This window comes from Pan troglodytes, chromosome Y (assembly GCF_028858775.2).
Source record: "Pan troglodytes isolate AG18354 chromosome Y, NHGRI_mPanTro3-v2.0_pri, whole genome shotgun sequence".
Classification (NCBI taxonomy): domain Eukaryota; kingdom Metazoa; phylum Chordata; class Mammalia; order Primates; family Hominidae; genus Pan; species Pan troglodytes.
This window is the reverse complement of record NC_072422.2, coordinates 16749690-16773178: the sequence shown is the minus strand read 5'-3', so window position 1 is coordinate 16773178 and position 23489 is coordinate 16749690. Positions and strand designations below refer to the sequence as shown.

The 23489-nt window shown below is 38.5% G+C and overlaps 1 protein-coding gene and 1 pseudogene across 1 annotated transcript; one reads left to right on the top strand and one right to left on the bottom strand.

Annotated features, from left to right (window-relative positions):
- Positions 1–23489, bottom strand: part of LOC107966130 (RNA-binding motif protein, Y chromosome, family 1 member F/J-like) — a 366174-nt pseudogene that overhangs the window by 105001 nt on the left and 237684 nt on the right.
- Positions 9689–11011, top strand: LOC134809387 (proline-rich protein, Y-linked-like). Its single transcript, XM_063805009.1, is given in 6 exon segments — positions 9689–9757; positions 9968–10087; positions 10204–10277; positions 10396–10669; positions 10671–10759; positions 10894–11011. Coding segments are annotated over 6 exon segments (744 nt in total).

The following is a 23489-nucleotide window of genomic DNA, read 5'->3' as shown; positions in this document are numbered from 1 at the left end:
TGGTTGGGATTTTATCAGTTTTGTTTTTTTTTTTTTTTTTTTTTTTTGAGATGAAACGTAGCTTTGTCGCCCAAGCTGGGATGCAGTGGCTCCGTCTTGGCTTACTGCAAACTCCGCCTTCTGGGTCAAGCTCTTCTTCTGCCTCAGCATCCTGAGTAACTGGTATTAGATAAGTATGCACCACAGCTGGCTAATTTTTCATATTTTTAGTACAGAATGCATTTCACCATGTTTGCCAGGCCACTCTTTAAAATCCTGATCCATCCTCCTTGGACTCCCAAAGTGTAATCCTAAAATTACAGGCATGAGCCACCACTCTCAGCCTATCAGATTTAATTGATGATATGAATGGAAATGCTTTAAACCTCACACTTTTGGGACAATGAAGTGTATAAAACATAACTGCATAAAGTTTCAGACGGGATTGCTTAAAGGTTTAAGAAATCATCGAATGTTAAAAATAAAAAGATTTGGACCTAAATAACTAAACCAATTACTTTTCCTGATTATACACCTAAAGAAATGAAACACATGAAGTTCCTGAAGTTTTGCAGTCCATAATTTTTACAATTAACAGACTAATCTGCAAGGAAGGAGTATTTTCTTGAGAAAATTTTACAAGATCATCACTTTTTATAAGGTAAGGGTGCAAATAATTTTAAAGGGAGAAGTTACCAACTTCGATTTTTAAGTGAATTATTCATGTTATGAAGTTGTGTTTTCATTCACCTATAACATAGGATTGTGAGGGTGAAGTGAAAAGATACAACTCCCTAGTCTTGTGTATCTTATTGTCCAGGTGTGATGACTCAGGTCTTTAATTCCAACACTTGGGAAGCTGAGGCTTGCAGATACCTTTAGGTCAGGAGTTGAAAACCAGGCTGGCCAACACCATGAAATCCCTTCTCTAGCAAAAATATAAAAATTAGCCCGGTGTGGTGGCACACGCCTGTAGTGTGTTACAATTAATTGGGAGGCTCAGGCAGGAGAATCGTGTAAACCTGGAAGGCTGAGGCTGCATTGAGCCGATATTGTGCCATGCACTCTAATCTGGGAGACATTCCACCTTCACTCTATTAATTCTTTTGAGATATATAATAAACCATTATTAAATGTACTCATCTTGTGCTACTGAACACTAGATCTTATTCCTTCTAAGCAACTATAATTGAACCCACCCCCATTCCCTCTTTGATCCCTTCCTTACCAGTACACATTGCTTGTATCAAAATATCGCATGTATGCCAAAAGTATCTACAACTGTTATGTACAAATCTTTTTAAATAAGTAAAAAATTAAAAGGGTATCTCCAACAAGGTGATAAAATAGGAGGCTCTAATTTGTTCCTCCATCCACAAACGCAACAAATAAAAAGCCACACCCACAACAATTCCCTATGAGATAAACTCAGAAACTAGTTGAGATACTCTTGCACATAGGATTATGAAAATACTCACTTAAAAAGAAATAAGAAAAACTGAATCATGATCTTGTTCTAGAATTTGTGGCTGACACATGACCCTAGAGTCAATAGAGAACTGTTATTTCACAGCTTCTCTAAGAGGACTGAAGTGTTAAGCCACATACGTAATGCCCCAACTGTTAACAGCTGCTTCTTAACAAAATGATTGCCTATTTCTGGATTCTAGCACAGATTGGCATTCAAAGCTCTCCTAGGACCTCCAAGATAAAAGAGGGATTTAAGTAGACATTCAAGCACTTCTAAAACTGTTTCCTCCTGGTTTACTGAATCTTAAGCAGTCAAGAAAGCTCAGCTCCCACCTTGTTCCTCGAAGATTTTAGATTGTACATCTAACGTCTTGACTTTTTTCCTTCTTTTTTATTTTGAGATGGAGTCTTGCTCTGCTGCACAGGCTGGAGTGCAATAGCATGATCTCAGCTCACTGAAAACTCTGCCTCCCAGGCTCAAGTGGTTCCCCTGTCTCAGCCTCCTGAGTAACGGATATTCCCCTGTCTCAGCCTCCTGGCATCTGTGACCATGCCAGGCTAACTTTCGTATTTCTTAGTAGAGACAAGTTTTCACAATGTTGGTCAGGCTGGTCTCAAACTCCTGACCTCAGCTCATCCACCTTCCTCATCCTGCCAAAGAGCTGGGATTACAGGCGTGAGCCTGCACCCAGCCTTATCTTGACTTTTATAGCTTTTGCCCAGGTATCTTGTTTCTAATTTTGACTTTTGGATCTGTCAAGGTCCTCTGAGAGCAGGCACATAGGCATTTCTCATCAGTCTTCATCATCACTCACTCTAGCAATATACTGAGCTTCTAAATTTTCCTTCCAAGAAGTCGAACTACTCAACTATGGCCTTGACTTCTCAGGTTGCTGCCTAAGAGTTTGCACACTAACTTACCAATCTCTGGAAGCTAATGAATCCCAGCATTTTGTAGTTCCAGGATTCTAAAGAGGAAAAAGGGTTGTTTTACAATAACTCTGCATGATTTTTAAACTTGCCTATTGATGTAGTTTGGACATTTTTTCCTCCAAGTCTCAGGATGAAATACGGTCCTCCACACTGTAAATGACACCTAGTGGGAGGTGTTTGTTTGGGTCATGGGGATGGATCCCTCACAAATGGCCTGGCTGCCTTGCAATGGTTAATAAGTGAGTTTTCCACTGTATTATTGCCACAGTCTAGATCACATCCAAGTAGTTTGTTGAAAAGAGCCTTATACCTTCTCCTCTTCTCTCTCTCCCCTTCTCTTCTCTCCACACATGACGTGACTGTTTTCCTTTTATGTTCCATCCTGAGTGGAATCCTGGTGAGGCTCTCACCAGATGCAGATGCTGGCACCACACATCTTTTACAGCCTGCAGAACCAGGATCCAATGAAAGCTCTTTTCTGTATAAATTTCCCAGTCTCATAGTCTTTTTTAGGAACAGAAACAGATTAAGACATGTATCTCTGGTTGATAACTTGCCTATGTCAGTAAGGAATGGAGCTCAGAATTCACTATTTCCTTCATTCCATAGAGGACAAAGAGGTGGTTTTCAATGGTCCCGTGAGCTCTTCCTTAAATCCAACCCTTGGCTTGCTCTAGCTTTCGGCTTCTCCATGGAAGCACCCCAACCTTTTAAACTCCTCCTCCCTTAGGATCGCTATTTTTTTTTTTTTTTTTGAGATTGAGTCTCACTTTGTTACCCAGGTTGGAGTGCAGTGGCGTGATGTCAGCTCACTTTGACCTCTATCTCCTGGGTTCAAGAGATACTCCTGCCTCAACATTCCAAGTAGCTGGTACTACAGTCACATGCCACCAGGCCTGGCTATTTGTGTGTGTGTGTGTGTGTGTGTGTGTGTGTATGTATGTTTAGTAGACAGGGGATTTCACCCGCTTAGGCAGGATGGTCTTCACCTCCTGACCTCGTGATATGCTCACCTCAGCTTCCCAAAGTTCTGGGGTTACATGTGTGAGCCACTGTGCTCAGCCTGGAACAGTCTTTCAACTTGCCTGTTTCTGGGGTCTGATGTGACACAATAGGCATTCTGTGATTCTACTAACTCCCTCCCTCTCTGAAAAACAAAAACCTTAACTCACAACTCTCCTTAGGTAAGGACACCTTAGTGAATGATTCCATAACTTGCGATTGAATCTGAGACACCTTCTTCGACTGTAGAACTAAGAATAGCCACACAAATAGGATAAAATAACAGTTTTAATGTGATACTTTTCTCCTCTCCAAGCCAGCATAGTGTTGCATACAAAAAATTTCCCTGGACTCACAGTTTCTTCAGGGAGGAGAGAGTTGAAGGTGTACATTCAGCCTTTTCTTTTCCATTTTGCAATTCTTCATGTGATGTTCTCTCTAGTCTTACCCTGTGGGAAACATTGCGGGTATCAGACAACTGGGGTCAGTTAGAAACAAAGTACATGGATGGGGCTTACAGGGATCATAACAGTAATCTTACCAGTGGCTTTGCATTCCAGCCAGCAGAGGTGCACTGTCAGAGAAAGGAAGCAACAGCATCATTCTGCAGCAACGAACCATGGTTGATGGGTCTGCCAGGCTCAAATCACTGACTAACTGCCAAATCCCACAGTGATTTTCTCTGCAAAATTCCAAGGCTGTGACAAAGAGGCAGCTTGGTGATTATCCACAGAAGGGGCATGTGACCCCACCCAATCCCAGCTGCCATACTTTTGACCATCCTAGCCCTGTGTGCTCCACCCATCCCCAGGCTGAAAAGCAGAGGCAATTTAGTAGTGAAGGATGAAGTTTCTGGCCCTACCTGGACACAGTGGGCAAGTCGTTTATATAATAAGCCTTGGTACCCCTGGAAGGAAGATCACTTCTGATATATCTAATGGAAATCACTGGGGCATTAGAATCTCTAGAGCACACGACTTTATTGAGAAACAGAGAATCCCAGTCTCAGCTCCATCCCTTCCCACTGTTCAACAGCAGATATCAAGGGAACTGATTGTCAGTCCTAGGCCCTCTTGCTGCTGGCAGAAAGCTAGCCTATCTGTGCAGAGACCTTCCAGTAACCATCACAGCCAAAATTACAAGCATGCCATTCTGTGTTCCACAAGAGAATGTAAGTGGACACAGTCTCAGCTCCAACCTGTCCAATTTCAATTTCCAAAATGGAATCATTAGTAATAAGTGACCAACCAGCCAAAAAAAAAAAAAAAAAAGCCCAGAAACTGATAGATTTGGAAGAATTCTACCAGATCTACAAAAAGCTACATCATATTCCATTGTGTGGGTGATCCTAGTTTGTTCAACAGGTTCTGTATGTATGCTTACACACACACACACACACACAAACACACACACAAACACACACACCTATGTTTCATGTTCTCTCAAAAAGCTGCAGTGGAAATGCCAAGCTGGCCTCTGGTATCATCTGAAGGCTCAGTGGGGAAGGACCCACTCCTTTGCTTGCATTACATTGTTGTCAGCAGCCTTGTCCACAATGGCAGTTTTGCAGGGCTTTCTTACAGCTCTCTGGAGAGCATGCAATTATGTTTATTTACATAGTTTACAATATATTCCTTAGCCTTTATCTCTAAACTTGAGGCTGAGTGCAATGACTTAGGTCTGTAATTTCAGTACTTTGGGAGGCTGCTGTTGGAGGATCCTCTGAGCCCAAAAGTCTGACACTACAGTGATGTATGATTCACCCTGATGACAGAGCAACACCCTGCCTCTAAGTAAATAAATAATAAAAATACAACTGATAGTAATATTTTTGTTTTACAGTTTGGAAAACACAAATTTCCTTGATCAAATGTAAGAATATTTGATAGTCACTAACACAGCACATTTGCTTGTGCATGGGAACCAATGCAGAAAAGCAGTGGGATTGGATGCTCATTCCCCTTAATGCCTGACACATAAATACTGTGATGATAAGTGGTGAGTTTAGACCAAGAAGGCTTTCTGCCAGAGCCCTCAACACTGTGGAAATAAAACCCTCCACAAGTCAGGAAACAAAACAGTCTTTCCTGGTAATAGTAACTGTAAAGCCTTTTGCAGATTTGATTTCATTTTTAATTTAGTGTAGATTAGGCAGCATAACAGACTACCCTGCACTCACTAGTATGTGATTTGATGATAAACATTAATTTGATTTGGTTGTTGAAAACTACAAGAATGTTAGTTAATACCATAGTTACATGAGTAATTTTGACAATCTACACTAGCTTATTTTAAACTTTCAGTTAGTCGACTAGAGACCTAAATATTATTTTAAACATAGTTCAAAAATTCATGTGGATAATGGGCAAAATGGCAAGTTTTTATTTTTATTCATTTCCTGTTGGTTTTATACCTTTCATTCTCTCTTCTCTCCCTTCTTTATTCCCTCCCTCCCTCCAACCTTCCTTCCTTCCCTTCTTCCTTCCTTCCTTCCTTCCTCCCTCTCTCTTTTTCTCTCTTTGATTTTTTTTGAAGACAGAATTCTGCTCTGTTGCCTAGGCTGGTGTGCAGTGGCATGATCTCAGCTCACTACAACCTCCCCATCCTGGGTTCAAGCAATTGTCCAGTCACAGCCTCCTGAGCAGCTGCCACTGCAGGCATATGACACCGATCCTATCTATTTTTCCTTTTTTGTATTTTTAGTAGAGACCGGTTTTCACAATATTTGCTCAGGCTGGTCTTGAACTCCTGTCCTCAAGTGATCCACCCACCTCAGACTCTCAAAGTGCTGGGATTCCAGGCATAAGCCACAATACCCACCCAGTTTTATTCATTTCTCTCTTCAGTGATCTCTCCTATCTATTTTAGTATTTTATTATTTGTTTTTATTTCTGAGACAGAGTCTCACTCTGGTGCCCAGGCTGGAGCACAGTGGCATAATCTTAATACAGGGCAAACTCTGTCCCCAGGGTTTGGGATAATATGCATGGGCCACCAAGGCTGGCTAGCTTTCATATGATATTAGACATGAGATCTTGCCATGTTGTCCAGGCTCGTCTCAAACTCCTGACATCAAGAAATCTGCCCACCTTGGCCTGCCAAACTGCTGGGAACGCACCTGTGAGCCTCTGTGCCCTGCCTCGTATCTGTTTTAAAGCTCAGTAGATAAGCAATATTGTCTTCCTGGAATGCTTTATGTTCACAAAAAAACTATAACACTATTATTTAGGTCTTTCGGATAAAGTATGGTAACACACAAAACATACACGCACAGACACAGACACAGTCAGTGATCAAAAAATCAGTGTAGGCCACGACCTAAAATGAAAGGTGAGCTGCTGCAGTTGCCTAGAATTAAACCAGACCAGAGTTGACCCATACCAGGCCGAGAGATGTGAACAGAGGCTTTCCAAAAGGTCTATCAGATACATGTTAGGTTATTCTCCAGCCATAGCAAAGGGACATTAAAGATCTGTTGTGTTTTGAAGAGTCTTGATGGTTTGACTTTTCCAGGGTATTAGCATTCGTGACATTGGCCTTTAAAGCTCTCCACAATTATTCAAATCAGTAGACAACTCAGTTTTTCTAGGAGTCTAAAGAGCTTTTCAAAATTATCTAAAATGTAATGGCTTAAAACAATCATTATAATTTACTAACTCTCAGTCTCTGCAATCTTCCATAGTCTCTCAGCCAAATGATTGTGGTTCAGGGGCACTCAGGAGGATGCAGTCTAGTGATGGCTCAGGATGGGGACATTGTCAGTTGTCTTCCTGTCTCCCTGGTGCCATGACTAGCATGACTCAAATAGCTGGGGCTGGAATGCTGAGATCCTTGGGCATCTCCTATTTCTATGAGTCTTTCCATGGCATGTCCCTTCTGTATAGTGTTATCAGGGTGTTAGACTTCGTGATGTACTGGTCCAGGGCTCTCCTAAGGGGTTTGTCCCCATGAGAGCAGGAGACTTAGGCACAGCTGTGTCACCTTTTCTAGCCTAGGCCAGAGGTGGCCCAGTATCTAGAAAATGCTTGCCGTGTTTTCTATTAGAAAGCATTAGAAGCAAGTACTATGTTCAGTTACATCAGGAATATTTTCAAATGAGTTTGAGAAGAATTTCAAAGTGTGTTTTAGACCACTACAGTGGCCATGCCTAATCACTAATTATTTTTATAAGTGCTGGATGGGTTTTACCCAACACAATAGCAGATACAGACTTTTAACCTCGAAACCTATATGTCATAGCTCTGAACATTTGGTTACATGTATAAATAACTCTCAAGCAAAAATAGATTTTGAAATGACAGCTATAAATAAATAAAATAAATGAGATAAACTCATAAATATCTGGATGAAATGCTTGTAAACATGTCAGCTTTAAAAATGTCAAGAGGTCTGATGTGCCACTATTTTACTATTTCTATGGGTATTACTTGGACAGGAGGACAAGGACTCAGGGGTCTGCTGGTCCATCTCTGCACCTTGAAACAGCAGCTGGGGCACCAGAAGTAACCCTTACAGCCAACACCATGTAGTGAGGACAAGGAGTCCATCTGGGTTAAAGAGGTTGTGAACATAATGTGACCTGGAGGAGAAGTACACCTGGTAGGGCGACTAGGATCCAGGGCTCCGGCACACATTGAAATCCCCCATGCCCAGCTGTAGTGGAATGAATCCCTCAGCTTCTGCTGGGCTTCCAGGTATGTTCAGGAAGCAGCTCCCTGGGCTGAAAAGGATCCCCCCCTTCACTTGCCATGCAGGAGTGTGAGGCTTGTGGCCTCCACTCTGTCTGTTCCAGCTCTTTCCCTTCCCATTATCCCGCTGCTGGGTAAGGTGGCAGGACCCTGGAATGTAGAAGGGCCCTGGGTTGTTGACAGTGCCTGTGGGTGGCCATGTACTAGGAGGAGAGTCCCCACTGAGCCTCCCATGAGCTTGGCGGCTGGGAAGGAACAGTCCTGGGGCACTGGCTGGTCCAGAGTCCAGGGACCATTCCCGGAGAATGCCGGGGGGATGTTTTAAGCCTGTGGATCTGCAATATAGGTGGAAGAGCTGTATCTGCCATGGCTGACATCATCAGGGCAAGACACCCACTGGGTGGAGAGTTGGGCTTATGCATTTTACCCCTGTCTTGAAGAGACCATGCATGCCTGCCTCTCCTGGGACCAGTGATACTGGAGACCCCCCTCTGGGTCCACTCATGACCATAAGCTTAGGATGCTGTGTGCCTTGCTTCCTATCCGCCCAGGTGAGGCATCCTGGAGAGGATGCGTGGGGAGAAGCTTGTGTGCGCACATGAAGCACTGGAACTGGCTGTCACCGGCCTGTTTCTGAGCTCCCACCTGACTAAGTGATAAGTGTCTCATCTACCTGACCCCGCAGCCCGGGTTCCTCCTCCACCTACCGACCCATGCCCTCTTGGGGAGAATGCCAGCCTCCCTGGAGACTCAGGCCCTGCCGGACCCACATGCTGTCCTCCTGTCTCATGGGCTGGACACTCTCTGGTGCACAGGGATTCCCAGACAACGAATCCCAAAGCCCCGCAGTTTCCATTGCTTCTTCCCTGAATGCCCCGACTGAACACACAGGAAGATAGAAACAGCTGCTAGGTTTCATTTCCCTCCGGATGTCATTTCAGGTCCATGACATCTCCTCTATGTAGCTCACGCCAGCCACCCTTTTCCTCCTCCCTCTGCCGTTTGGAGAACCATGAGGACTCTGCGTCTCCCTAGCGCGCAGGCTTCTCAGGTCCTGAAGTTGGATTGCGAAACCTGGTGGCTCCCTGTTTCCCAGCTCAAGAGCTGAGTTTGAGGCACATCTGTGGGCGGGAGTGTGTCCCCCAACAAACCAAGGTACACAAAGGTACACAGGCACAGGTGTGCACACTCGTGCACCAGCTCAGACACGCAGGTGGGAACATGCCCACACTCACACTGGTATGAGGGAAACTGTGTGTCTACACCAATACTCAGGTGAGCCTTAATGCTCAGCCACATTGCTTCGCTGGACACACACAGAAGGTTCCTTGCCATTTAATTGATCATCTACAGTGGGATCTATTTTTACTTTTATACTTTTTTAATTTACCAAAGTATGTTGCATTCTTTCCCCCATCATGAAAACGACTGATACAAGGAGGAAGAGCACTTTTCATAACAAATTACTTTATCTGCATCTATAGTATTAAGGTACTTTACAAATTTTATGTCTGTTTTTTAATGTCATAGGAAATGTCTCAGGGCTGGGGAAGCATGAGTGAGGGTGGCAGAGGGAGAAAGCATGTCAAGGGACCCTGGAGTTATTGAAACAGAACATGATAGGACTGGCCACTCTAGAAGGGCGTAGACCTGGGTTCGCCCTCCTGTGCACCTCTGCGTGGAGGGTAAGAGGGCCTTAGTTGAGCCTAACTGAGCCCCAGGTGTTAACAGGCCTCAAGGCGTGGAAGGGACCCACGTGCACCAGCTAGGTTTTGTTTCCCTCCAAATATCATCTCAGATCCATGGCATCTCCTCTAGGTAGCTTGAGCCAGCCACCCTTTTCCTCCTCCCTCTGTCATTTGTGAGAACCATGAGGACTCTTCGCGTCTCCCTAGCGTGTAGGCTTCAGGGGTCCTGAATTTGGATTGCCAAACCTGGTGGTGCCCTGCTTCCCAGCGCAAGAGCTGAGTCTGAGGCACATCTGTGGGCCGGAGTGTGGGCCCCCCCAGACCAAGGTACACAAAGGCACACAGTCACGGGTGTGCACACGTTCCCATTCCATCTCCCTTCTGGCTCACCATCCATCTGCTGACAACTTCCACTCAATGAAACCTTGCACTTATTCTCCAAGCCCACGTGTGAGCCAATTCTTCAGGTACACCAAAGTAGGAAACCCCGGGATCCAGAAAGCCTTCTGTTTTTGCGGTAAGGCAGAGTGTCTTCTTGAGCTAACACAAGACGCCTACAGATGGATAAACTAAATTAACATCGTATATAACACATGGCCGCTGGGGATTCGGGAGCTGTAAACATTCACCCCTAGATGCTGCCTGGGATCGGAGCCGCACAACCTGTCCTCATTGCTCGCTCCGGAGGCCGGGCAGGAACCTCTGCCAAAGCTTCTACCTCAGCCGCTGGCAGGCCATGCGGCCTGGGGCATTCACGGAGCTCCAACGAGTCTGTTACTGGCTGGGGAGTGCTGGGGCCAGGGCATGGCCGTGCCCGCTGATCCTCCTCCTGCCTCTCCATATCGGACTTCTCCTCGACCACCACCTGGACCACTGCCACGATATCGTCCACAGCAGCACCTTCTCCTCCCCCCTAGGGCGCCTCCACGCTCTGTGCCCTGGCTGCCCTCTCCAGCAGAGCCTCCAATTTGAACGGGGTACACTGTGCGCTCCACGTCTGTGTAAGTATATCCTTAAAATATACTTAAAAAAACAACAACAAAAAAACTTAAAAGCGTTCCCATTTCTCCACATCCTCTCCAACATCTGTTGTTCCCTCACTTTTTAATGATCGCCATTCTAACTGGCATGAGATGGTATCTCATTGTATTTGCAAGGTCATGGATGAAGCTGGAAACCATCATACTAAGCAAACTATCACAAGGACAGAAAACCAAACACCGCATGTTCTCACTGATAAGTGAGAGTTGAACAATGAGAACACATGGACACAGGGCAGGGAACATCACCCACCGAGGCCGGTCGCGGGGGTGGGGGGTTGAGGGAGGGATAGCATTTGGAGAAATACCTAATGTAAATGACGAGTTGATGGGGGCAGCTAACAAACATGGAACATGTATCCCTATGTTACAAACCTGCACGTTGTGTACATGTACCCTAGAACTTACAGGATAATAAAACAAAACAAAAAAAAAAAAGAAAAAAAAAACCCTTAAAATTAAAAATAGCTCTCCAAACCCAAATACTAAATAGAAAATGAGAATCAAGTGGCCTAGAATGTAACTTAAATGAAAATGTCACAAACATTCAGCAGATAGTTTCTAAATGCCACAATAAGCCTGGCAGTCTGCAAGAAGCTCAGAAAAACACTGTTTCCTTGCTATTTTGAGCGTGCAGTAGGAACAGGTACAGAGATAAATGAGGAATAGTAAGTGTGATAACTGCTGTAATAGGCAAATACAGGCAATATAACTGCAAATAAGGGCAACGATTTTGATAAGCAAAACATTAATAAAAATGAAACGTTAAAAAAAAGACTCATGATTTTAATAAACATTGCCTTCTTCACTCCAGAAGAAAACTCATGCCTCTGCTTTACTGGTTGACATGTTCTTAAAGAGATGTAACAGCTCTGATTTCTGTTACTAAATCACATTTTCGTCACTTATGAAACACAAGTTTAAAATTCCTTTTGAAGGTCAAATGAGAATATTTGCTGTTACTGGATGAACTGTCAAGTGCTACCCAAATATTATTTTCTCACAGGGATTGATACCATGTGTATGTCACATGGTCAATGTAGCATTCTCATAAAGGAAACCTTGAAATGTGTCTGCTGCTCAGTTTTTATTTTTCAGCTGTTTCACTCGTTGTTATTTATCATATGCTTCCTAGGGGCTTTTGAATTTTAATGAGAATATGTAAAAACCGAAAAGAGAAGGACAATGAAATTGCAAGACTACAGTCATAATAATTTCATTGATTAATTCAATTGTTTATAGAGCAAGATTACATTATATTTCTCCCAAAAGATCCTTGGAGAAATTCTAAGATGATGCACCCAGTGTTTGAAATGGCTGTAAAGTTGTTGCTTAAGTTAGAGCTAACTGTTTTTAGAGCATGAAGATACATTAATAGTTTCATGTATTAAAACACAGAAAATAGGAATTTTAGTGCTAGTTGCTCTCACCAGAAATAATCATAGCTTTTAAACTGTTCTTTATGTCAAAATAAACTTTTCATTTTCCCACCTCATGTTTTGGATGCGGCATGTATTTTTAAATGCATTTTCACCCTTATGTGCTTCTGTGAGAAACTGTGGATTTAAGTTCATATCATAATTATCTTACAGCTTCACTTGTCTGTTCCTAAAGGTTCACGGAAGTAAAAAATTCCATTTATGCTTGTATCTTTCAGCAACCTCATTTCAGATAACAGTGCACATTACTGCAGAAATCACATGATACAGGTCCAAAGGAAGAAGAAGAAGAAAGCAAGTTTTTAAGTCTATACATTTGTAACACTGTATCAGAAACTCCGTAGTCATAGTGAAATAAAAAAGTGATCACAGTCAATTCCATCTCATACCTAGACTGAAATAAGAACCTTCAAAAGAAAAGAAAGTTAAGCATTTTGGGCTTGTCAAAATTTTCCTATATAGATAAAATTATTGGTGACTTTCTCTCACTAGAAAACATAAACAAAAATCCATGCTTTATATATGTATAAATAAAAATATTTTTATTTCTATCAGTTGCGACATGCAAGCAAGTAATAAAGTAAAAGTACAATAATAAAATGATATAAGGAGATTTCTCTGTGTAAAAGAATTCCATTGATACTATTAATTAAAAAAAAAAAAACCCATAGAGAAACTACATGGCTGCTTTTTAGTACTACTACTTTTTAGTATTTTACTTACATTTTAAATAATCAACAAATTAAAGGAAATTCTTAATCATTGTTTATTACCAACGACATTATTCTACTCGAGTAATCGTTTGAGATTACATATTTTAAATAAACCATTAAAAACAAATTGTATTGAGCGATATTAGCTTTCGATGAATACTTCTGTATTTGTAGTCATGTGAAGTATAACTTTCTCCTCAAAATGGATCTTTTATAAAACCAGTGTTAATGTTTTCTCTGATACAAACTCTGGGATTTCTCGTGGCTTTACTATATACATACATTACATGCTTCCAGAAAGTAGGATTCAAACAGATGGAAAAAATATATTTCTGACAAAATTCTAGGAAAGGGAATGGTAAAATGGGAGAATAATTTCTAAATTTCTAACTGTTGATCAATGGATTTGGATACATTTAGATGTAGACAAATATTTACACACTGCAAGTTTGCCCTTGTGTATATACATTTAAATGAGATAATCATATGTATGGGTTGTGTAATCTTTGAATTAATCCTCAATTTTACATATGGGAAATTTGACAAGAGTTTACCCTTATCAAATACTCAATTTGAAGTACTATACTCAATTTGATGTAAAGCTAACAAAATCTCTGTCAACATCATTTCAATTAATCCAATATTGTTAACTGCTGATAGCTTCATTCTCCTTGTCCCCTGTTGGTAGCCTGAAAGCTGATTCTCACTCTAATTCAGCACTCAGGTTCCCATCCACAAGGGACTGTCAGTTTGCTGTGGATTGTGACCTCTGACTCCACCACTTTGGTCCTATAACAGTCCTACCTTTGCATATTTAATGAACTTGGTACATGGTTAAAAAGATAAAAGTGCAGTGAAATGTCAGACCATGCTGTGAAATATTCCATTGTTTCTATATCTCTAATTGACCTTTCATGTTATAGAGGACAAGAAAAATAATGCAATACATTTCTTAGTATCCAGTCCAAGGCACTCCTTCTTATTAATACACCAAACCCATCCCTTCAAGGCACTGACATCTAAGGAGGGTGGTTTTTACTTGGAAGGGGGCAGGTCAGCTCTCTTTTCCCACAGCCCCACAGAGCTCTGTGTTCTTCTGCAGACAATGAGGCAGCTATCCGTTGAGCCTTGGTAAAAAGTAAAAATAAGTCCCACTGTAGATGACCAGTTAAATGGCAGGGGACCTTCTGTGTGTGTCTAGCGAGGGAATGTGGCTGAGCATTAAAGCCCACCTCTTAGGTCACTTCAGGTTCCCCAATTCTGAAGTATGAGTGTTACTGTTCCCTGATGGGCCTTTCTCCCCCAGACCAGGGATGGCCTGTGATTTCTCACTGCAGTCTCTTCCCTGAGCCTTGAGTTCTCCAGATGTGTGCCCTCCAGCATTTTCCTGTTTCAATATGAGTCTGTTTCCAATGCAGTGTGCTTTCTACAATACTGCAGTGTTATCTCTTTGCATATATTTGACAAAACAAGTTACAAACTATAACTAATGTGAGAAGAAAGTAAATGGTATGGAATAAGGAAGAAAAATGAAACACTGTGTCAGCAAGGAATAATTTTTACTTTATATAACAGAAAAAGTAAACATGAATTAAACAAACAGGGATTTCTAGTTTTCACATGTGAACCAGCCATACTTAAGCAGTTGCTGCCTTTCATCAGTGGCTCTGCTGCACTGTAGTAGCAGGGCTGCACAGTAGCAGCAGTAATTTTTTTTTTTTTTTTTTTTTTTTTGGTATTTTCTCCAAGGCGAAACCTAGCTCAAATCCAACACCATATTGGGTCCAGTTGTTGCTATCCAGCTTTGCCCACACTCTTGTTTGTGGGAGTCTTATCAGCTTCCAGTTTATGCAGCTACTTTAAGGGTGTATTTTTGCTTGTCATGTGAAACTGCTGCTTGAGATTGGCTTTTCTCCTGCAATCACCTAGTATTTTTCCTGTCTCAAATTATGTGCCTTGCTCATTTTTCTCCTCAGGACACTATAGGATATTCTTTAGCTGACTCTTTTGAAGAGCGTTGGTAAACCAGTTTCATTTCCGTCAAATACTTCTGAGAATTCCTGAGAAACTTATTCATGTCTCAGCTAAAAACCTAGCACTGGACCACTGCCCACTGCCTGCTCAGCTGCGTGTTACTACTTCTTTCTTTAGATGAGATCCCCTAAACAGCAACCGCATGGGTCCCCCACACTTCCACTAAAGACAAACATCCAATGTTTAAAACATTTTAAATCTTAGATATAGCATAAAAGGATTATAAGATACAAAACACAAATGGGACACATATATTAAGAAACAGAATTTTAGCCAGTACCAGTCTTTGACAAAAAAGTTAACCATTTTAACTCTACAGTATAAATGTATTTACAAATAAAGTATATGCATAGAGAAATGTTTTTTGCATTGTACATACTTTCTCCAGTGATGTCTTAGACACTCATTTCAAATAGGCCATTGATCGAATTTCAACTATATCCTATAATGAAAATAATAGAGTAGAAGTTTTTTATTTTTATTTATTTATTTTTTTTTAGCAGATCACATGTACACATTGGTCTTCCAGTTGTACTGAGTCTTTTGTGTGTGTGTGTGTATGTCAATGTAATTTTAGGTAGTTACAGAGAATATATTTAGTACAAATAATTAGAAATTAACCAGATTTTCTTTGTAATAAAAAAGAAAACGATTAACTTCAATTGAATATTTAATTGAACAGTAAAACTGGATAAGAATTTATTCTGCTCAGAGAAAAGATGTACTGTGCTTTGCAGACTGAAAGAGTTCTTTACTGAGTAACCCAGTATTTGCCTTTACCACAAAACTAGATTGGTTTTGCTAGACTCCTGTAGCCAGCTACCTGCAGAGAAGGAAATTCTACTAGAGAGAATTCTAAATTGAATATTAAATATTATTTCATTTGGGTGAAGCATTCACATATAATATTCTTTTACATTCAGCGTAATTATAGAAGTTTAATTTTAATACACTTTCCAAAAAACTAATTATAAAAATCAAAAAGAGAATTGTAATACCTCCTTTAAAAAGTTTTAGCCTGCTCAAATCTAACAAGTCTGCTCTGAAATACCTGAAAATAAGATATGAAATAAATAAGAAAAGAAAATACCGCAGAATGTACCAGACTTTTTTATGTATTGGCTGTGCACACATCTGCTAGCTTTTAGTAGCAGACAGAGTGCAGTCTACATAATTGTATTCATAATAGATGCCTATGCATGATATAGTCACACATAAATATTATTTCTCTGAAGATTGAAATAGAAAGCTAGGAAAACACAACATGACACATAAGCTGAATTACATTTAAGGAAGTGTGGATTATATAGTTAAATGATCTCTTCATGGGACTTCTTATCACTATCTCACTGGTTAGTCTAAGGATTAATTAGTTAAAGTTCCTAGACTCTTTCAAGCTAAGAAACACTGTGTAAGTGCTATGCTTTATCAGGGTAACATGAGAGTGAGGCATACATGATTTGCAAACTCACAGGCTCTTCGAAATGTGTGTCTAGCCTGATTGAGAGTTTTTTCTAACAGTGTTTTATGGATTGGAAAGTGCTTATCATATTTGAAGATGAAATATGCTCTATTGAAATCAGGCAAATCTGCAAAATCAATCTTTGTTCTATTTATTAGTAAAGTGATGTTTCTCAAAATAGAAGAAAACTTGTGATATGATTTTGAAGTTAATATATAATCAGGTAGAATTTTGACATCAATTATAACTTGCCTATTATCATGTGATTGACTCAGCTGTTGTTCTCTTAATTAGTGCAACTGAAGTCTAGTTAATTTGCATAAAGGTAGCTATCCCATCTTTTATACTTTTAAAGACAGTCAGGAGACTGGTGCTTTGTGAATTTTTAATGTTTATGTAAATGTTATAAGCTGTGTATTATTTCACTTATTTTTTTCTTAACATTTTTGTTGAGAGCTGCCATTATTGATGGCATAGTTCTCAGTCTACTGAATTTCATTATGTTCCATTCTGTGTTTATTGAAATGCTACAGTGAAAAGCCTTCCCTATGCCTCTGGGTACACATGTGGGAGAGTTTATAATGAAAATACTAGAAGAATGGCTGGACTGCAGTGTGCATACAGTTTTAACTTTGAGGGGATAAAATATTCTCCTTAGCTCCCAGGGCTACCACTTTATTACTGTTGTTCATCCATGCTAATCAGCTTTGCATTTGTCTTAGGTTTTTCATTTTTAATGAAGTATTATTATAAGTTACATTGATTAGAACCAGCATGTGTTTGTTAAATGTTCATTTTGTTTAATAATTATAGATAGCTATTGTCAGGGCTCTATCAGTATGTGAGGAAAATAAAATATTAACAGAATGATGACTTGAATAGGGGGATAAGTCTGAAAATCAACTTTATTTTCCTAACACAGTTTATACAAAACATAGTTAATGCTTCATTTTCAAGGACAGCATGTAGCAGAGTGCTTGACAATAAATCAATATACGCTGAGTCAGTATTGGCTAGTAATGGCTAGCTTCTTCCAGTCTTGCCTGGTGATGGAAGAAGTATTTAACATATTTTTTTTTTCTATGTGGCTCACTCACGTGACACTGCCAGATCATCATATGGTGGGTTTGGGGAAAATGAAGGAAATAGTAGGCTAGATATATGTAAATTATGTGTTAGAAATAGAAGCTTAGCCCACAAAGCGTAGTTAATTTGTCTGGCCACAGGGGTTTTGTCATCTCTCGTATACCTACAACTATTTATTTATAGGTTGTTTGCTAATGACTATTTTTAAAAAATCTGTTTCAGCAGCAATGACATAAAAATCCAAGTAGATATTTAATCAAAAACTGCTCAATTTCCCTTTCAATCAAATTATGGGCTGAAAGGTGCCAATAAACACACGGTGTAATCATAAAGCCTTGTAGTCCATGTTGGGACCATAAGGCTAAAAGTGATATCCTGAAATCCAGAATATGGAGGGTTGAGGGGAAAAACCAGCTGCTATTTAAGAAGGTAATACTTAGTTACATGAAGAAAACTATGCCTGAAGATGACATTTTCACAGGTTTAGTGTGTGAATTCGGAAAAATTAAGCATATAATTCTGAGATGCCTGGCTTTTTATTTACATCAGATTACTATTTTTTAAAATCAATTGTGTACATTTTTAATTCTAATTTTTCTGCACTTAAGAAATATTCATCAGTAATTGTTAGTATGTAAGCACCATAAGCTCCATTAACAGAAGAAATTCCAAAAGAGTTGGATAATGCCATTTAGATGTTTCAAACAGAAAATTGGATTAAAATGTGGTTTGAATTTTTAGTCAATCATTGGGACCAAAATAAAGCTGTGGAAATATTATTGTGCCAGAAAAAAAATTGAACAACATGATAAATGCTTTTTAAAGTTCACTTAAAAAGCTAAACATTGTTGATAACTTTTATCGGTGACAAGAAGAAGCAACTTCGGAAAAGCTCAAGTGACTTTATTTAAAAATCAGTATAATATTAAAATAAATGCATTTTCCAGAAAAGAACTACAGATAATTATTGTTAAGAAACAGATTACTTCATATAAATATGTTCTAGAATAATTATTCTGCCTACTCTTTTAAATATTTAAATAATAAATATAAAGAAGTTATTTTTCTGTTTTGCCTCAAGATATGTAATTGTGGTTTTTAAATTTTTGAAGCATTTTATTTTCAAAAATAGTTGGAAGATAACTATTTCATAGATCCATCAATACAATAAAAAAACCTGTAAGGAAATAATATAATAAATATTAAATAATTTTATATATGTTAGTACCCTTTGTTCTCAAAAAAGTTTCCATTGGAGCAACCAAAGTTTTAGTCACCCTAATTTTACTAAATATCATTAGATAGTCCTGTGATTGATGGAACCAAATTTCCATTCCTTATACCCTTGACTACACTTGGTACTTTTATTTTAATAGTTGCCAAACTAACGAACAAAAGTTGGAATGTAATGTGGTTTTGATTTATATCCCCGGATTACTAATGAGCTCAAACATCTAGCCATTTTCCGTTGGTCGTTTAATTTTCATCTCTTCTAAAATGGATCCATTTACCTGTCCTGTTTTCCTCTACTGGTCTAGATTGTCTATATATTTTCTTGTCTATTTGTAAGTGTTATTTTGATTGATTTGGAAACTGGTATTTTTATGTATATTTTTCTTAGTGATTTTCTGGAATTTTATAAACCCCCAAGATAGTTTTTATAATTAACGATCTGAAGATTTTCAAAAAGCTAACTCAGAAGTCATTTGTGGCCCTAATGCTAACTTCTAATGAAAAGATAATTTTTCCACTTTAGCAAAACATATTTTAAACATATTAATGAGAAAGCACTAAAGTGCTCAATTCTTTTTCATAAAACTTGCATTTAAATAGTCATTTCAATAAAATCCTTTACCCTTACAGCAAGAACCAATCATTAAATATTGATTACCTGGCTCCTGCCTGGTTTTCTAAATATTTCACAATTGTCATTTTGGTAACAATGGCTTAGCATACTTGTTAGAATTGCTGGTTCTCCAGGTCTCATTTCAAATGATTGAACCAGGATTTTGATGGAAAATAATGAGAATTGTCTGGATATGTTTTTTATGACCCATGTAATTATTTGGGGCTGTTTGTGAAGCTCTGGTCTGACACATAAGATAAAGTAAAACAACAACAACAAAAACAAAAGAATCAAACAAAGAACATCAAGTCAGGAGTCAGGAATAAATACCTTATCTTTTCCTCACTCCCACCTTCTCAAGTCATATGCCCCTATCTTCTTTCTCATTCTTGGTAAATGCTACCGCAATTATCTAGCACTTCACAGGAGTAATTAACCTGCTAGTCTGCAATTTAGCAAAAAGTAAGAAACCTATTTCTGAACATTTTCTTTAGGATTATGTTTCTAGCTATACACTGTGTATAAGTTAATGCAATCAATAAGTCTAAAATAGCAATATTTAAAAAAAAAAATTGTCCACTCTGGCAAAATTACCTTCTGTAAATGATCCACTGCTACTAAGATTACATTGACATTTTGGAGACTGTACTGACATTTGAATTTCACATATTCATAGAATATTGGAATGCGTCTTCAGATGTCAGCATCTGTAATGATAAGAGTTAATATTTGTATTAACTTCCAAATTTTTCTGTTTTAAAGCAGGTGTGCAGGTATTGGATAAACAGCTAGGCCACTGAAGCATAACTGTAGTTAAATTTGTAAAGGTTTTGGTGAAGTTGCACATGACAACATCTCCACAGGAAATTTAGATTTTTGGCTCACCTTGGAGATGTTCAAGAAAAGGACATTTTTTTTGTTCTTAATGATTCCCCAGCTGGTTCTTAAAGGGAGATAGCATGATATTGTGGCGAGACGCAGTTCTGTAATCTGATATTAGACTTTAAGATAAGCTAACTATTTTGAGACCCAAATTGCAGATGTATGAAGTGGGGTCTAAAATATCTACTACGTGTATGTGTATTTATAAAGATTCTATAATAACAATTGATTCTATTTGCCTTGTACTGTTCTGTAAAACAGAGACATCATTTAACTTTGTTACTTAGTATAGCTTCATATGCACGTTTTTAAGTAACATTTATCTCGTGATAAAGAAAATAGTAATACTGGCAGAAACTGGTACTTACTCTAACATTTGACTTTGCAGAACTCCAGCTGTTCTGTAAAGAAACTGACGTGAATTGGAAAAAAAAAAAGTGGACAATTGAAGGTTGTTTAGGGGAGTCTTTATTTACTAAGTCTATATTTTTGGAACTTTATTTACTAAGTGTATAATTTTGGGAGAGGACACACAAACTGTGAAGTGTTGGATGTGAATGATGAAGACTCATTGAGAAAAGGCTGCCTCAGGGATCATCCTCTACATTTCTATCTTGAAATATAGGATACTTAGCACGGTGAATTTCTGAAATAGTGGAATCCTGTAGGAGGAAACATGTTTGGAGGATGAAATGAAGGTCTGGTTTTGGTATGTGGAGATGTAAGGCATGCAGTTGGATATGCCAACTCTGAAGGTCGAACAAAGATCTGGCCTGAAGTTGGGAATTTTTTGATGGTCAGTATAGAAAGGGTGTTTTAGCCTTGAGAAAACCTAAGAAGATCCATGACTGAGATCTGAACAACTTCAACACCTGTAGATTTAGTAAAGATGCCAAGAAAATACAGACCAAGTTCATATTAAAATCAATGGGAAAAGACAAAATACTTAGTGAGAGATATTCAGGCAACCAGCATTTAGCTAGCTATTAGCTAGCAAATTTGGGAAAAAACGAAATGTCTTTATAAAGAACTTTGCTCAGGTTTCCAAATATACAAAATAAAAACCACTCACAGTTTGGAAGTCAATATACAAAATTATATTACTGTAATGGTACTATTTAATGGTAATAGACAAAAATGAAAATTATTCTGAATTAAATCAATAGTATGTTTTCTATCACTGTCTTCCTCTTCTTCTCCATGTATATGTGTGTTGTTTTAACTCACTAAGCAATGACTCTTCTTAATCCCATTACTTTTTATTTAACACTCCATTTTGTTTTCCATATGTGCAATATTACAGTGCCCAATAGAGAAGAAATGCAGAAGTTGGGCTGTTATATCAGAAACACCTTTGCTTTTCAGATTTGGGCTTCTGGAATGTGGTTAATTTAAGTATTCTCATCAGGCCTTGATTTGTCAGATTTCTGTAATCGCTTCTCCAAAATAAACAGTGTCTGCAAATGATGACTACAATAAAATTAAAATTATGCTGGTTTTTAAAAAAATTATGTTTATGTAAATTTGATGCTTCTAAGCTTCAGGCCTATGTTAACCATTGCTTTCATCAGAGTTCTCTATTCACTTTACCCAGAATCTCAATCATTTTTCCCTTTAGACCAGGAGTTACAACAAAGAATATTGCTGAGCTTGACCCTCTTGTCTGAAAAAGTAAGGACTGCAGGAAATCTTTCAAGAGTTTTAAGATCATTGAGTGAAGTCTCCACCTGAAATTTTGTTGTCAGACCTAGAAAGTACAAGTGCTTTTAGCTTACCTTCTTCTTTCCATGTGTCTCCTTTCCTTTCCCTGGCACCCAGTGTCTTTAGTCCAGAGAATTATGGTTGGAAAATCCAATTCTCCTTTTCACATTAATTTACTGATGACATCATATGGTATACTTTCATGAGGATGGATTATGTTGAAGAGCATTCCAATGCACATGCCAGTGCTAAAACCAAAGGAAAAAAATCACTCGTGGAAGGATCTGAAAGCCATTTGGCAACATTTCAGAAGACATATTTTTAGGCTAGGGTTCTTTGATTCATTCAACATTTTAGTAGTATTTTTAAGTTGTAAATGCATAAAGGATATGAAAGAAAAAGAAATTAGACAGTACCACAGAGTACCTGAGCCCAGATGTATAATTCTCCATTCTGAAGTTGTCCCTAAGAGAAGTTTGTTCAATTTCTTGGAAATATATATTAAAACATACAATTTTCAAGTTAAAATGAGTGTATATTCTATGTGCTGTTCTGTACTTACCTTATTCACCCTAATACTAATTTATCAACAAACAGCAACTTTGTTCTTTTTAATAACATGAACAGCTATCGCATACCATTTTCTGGAGGCAAAATACTGTACTAAAGAAATTCCTTATTTCATGATGAACAATTACGTCATTTCAAGGCTTTTGCTATAACAAAAAATAACACAGTAAGACAGTAAGATTTTACATCTTTCTATACATATGTAAGTACATTTGAATATTTTTATTTTTATTTTTGTTTGATGTATGGATCCAAAAGATTCATGAGAACTGCTTTCTTGTGTTTTTTTTTTTCATTTTTCTAATAAGCAGTGACTGAACAAATCATTTGTAACTGACTTCAACCTAATTGCATGAGGTCAAAGAACTTGCGGTGTTTATGACACTAATTATTTGACATTTGTTAAGACTTGCTTACACACTATCATGTGACCAAATGTAAAATGGTAATAGTGAAATTTCATTTGTGTTTGAGAATATTGTTTTTCTCTAATTATAGTACTTGGAAGTTGATATGTATCTATTAGAATGTTTAATTTTTCAAAACTGGTTTTTAAGGTTCTTTTGTAAATGTGACCTATCTCCAATATTATTGAAATCCAATTTTATTGAAATCACCCATTTTGGGGGTTGTATTATTCTGGATTCTCTGCAGTAGCAGAAATAAATATGATGCATATATATGAGTGTGTGTGTATACACAGATGCCCACAAGTATATATACACACACACACACACACACGCATGCACATATATACACGGTGTATATATGTGCATGTGTGTGTGTGTCTATATACGTATCTACATATAATATACGTATATAGACACGCACAAATATATGGAGAAGGAAATTGATTATAAAAAGTTGGTTCCTGCAGTTATGAAGGCTGACAAGTTCTAAAAAATACAGTTGGCAATTTGGAGACCTAGGAGGTTTGATAGTATAGTTGTAGTCTG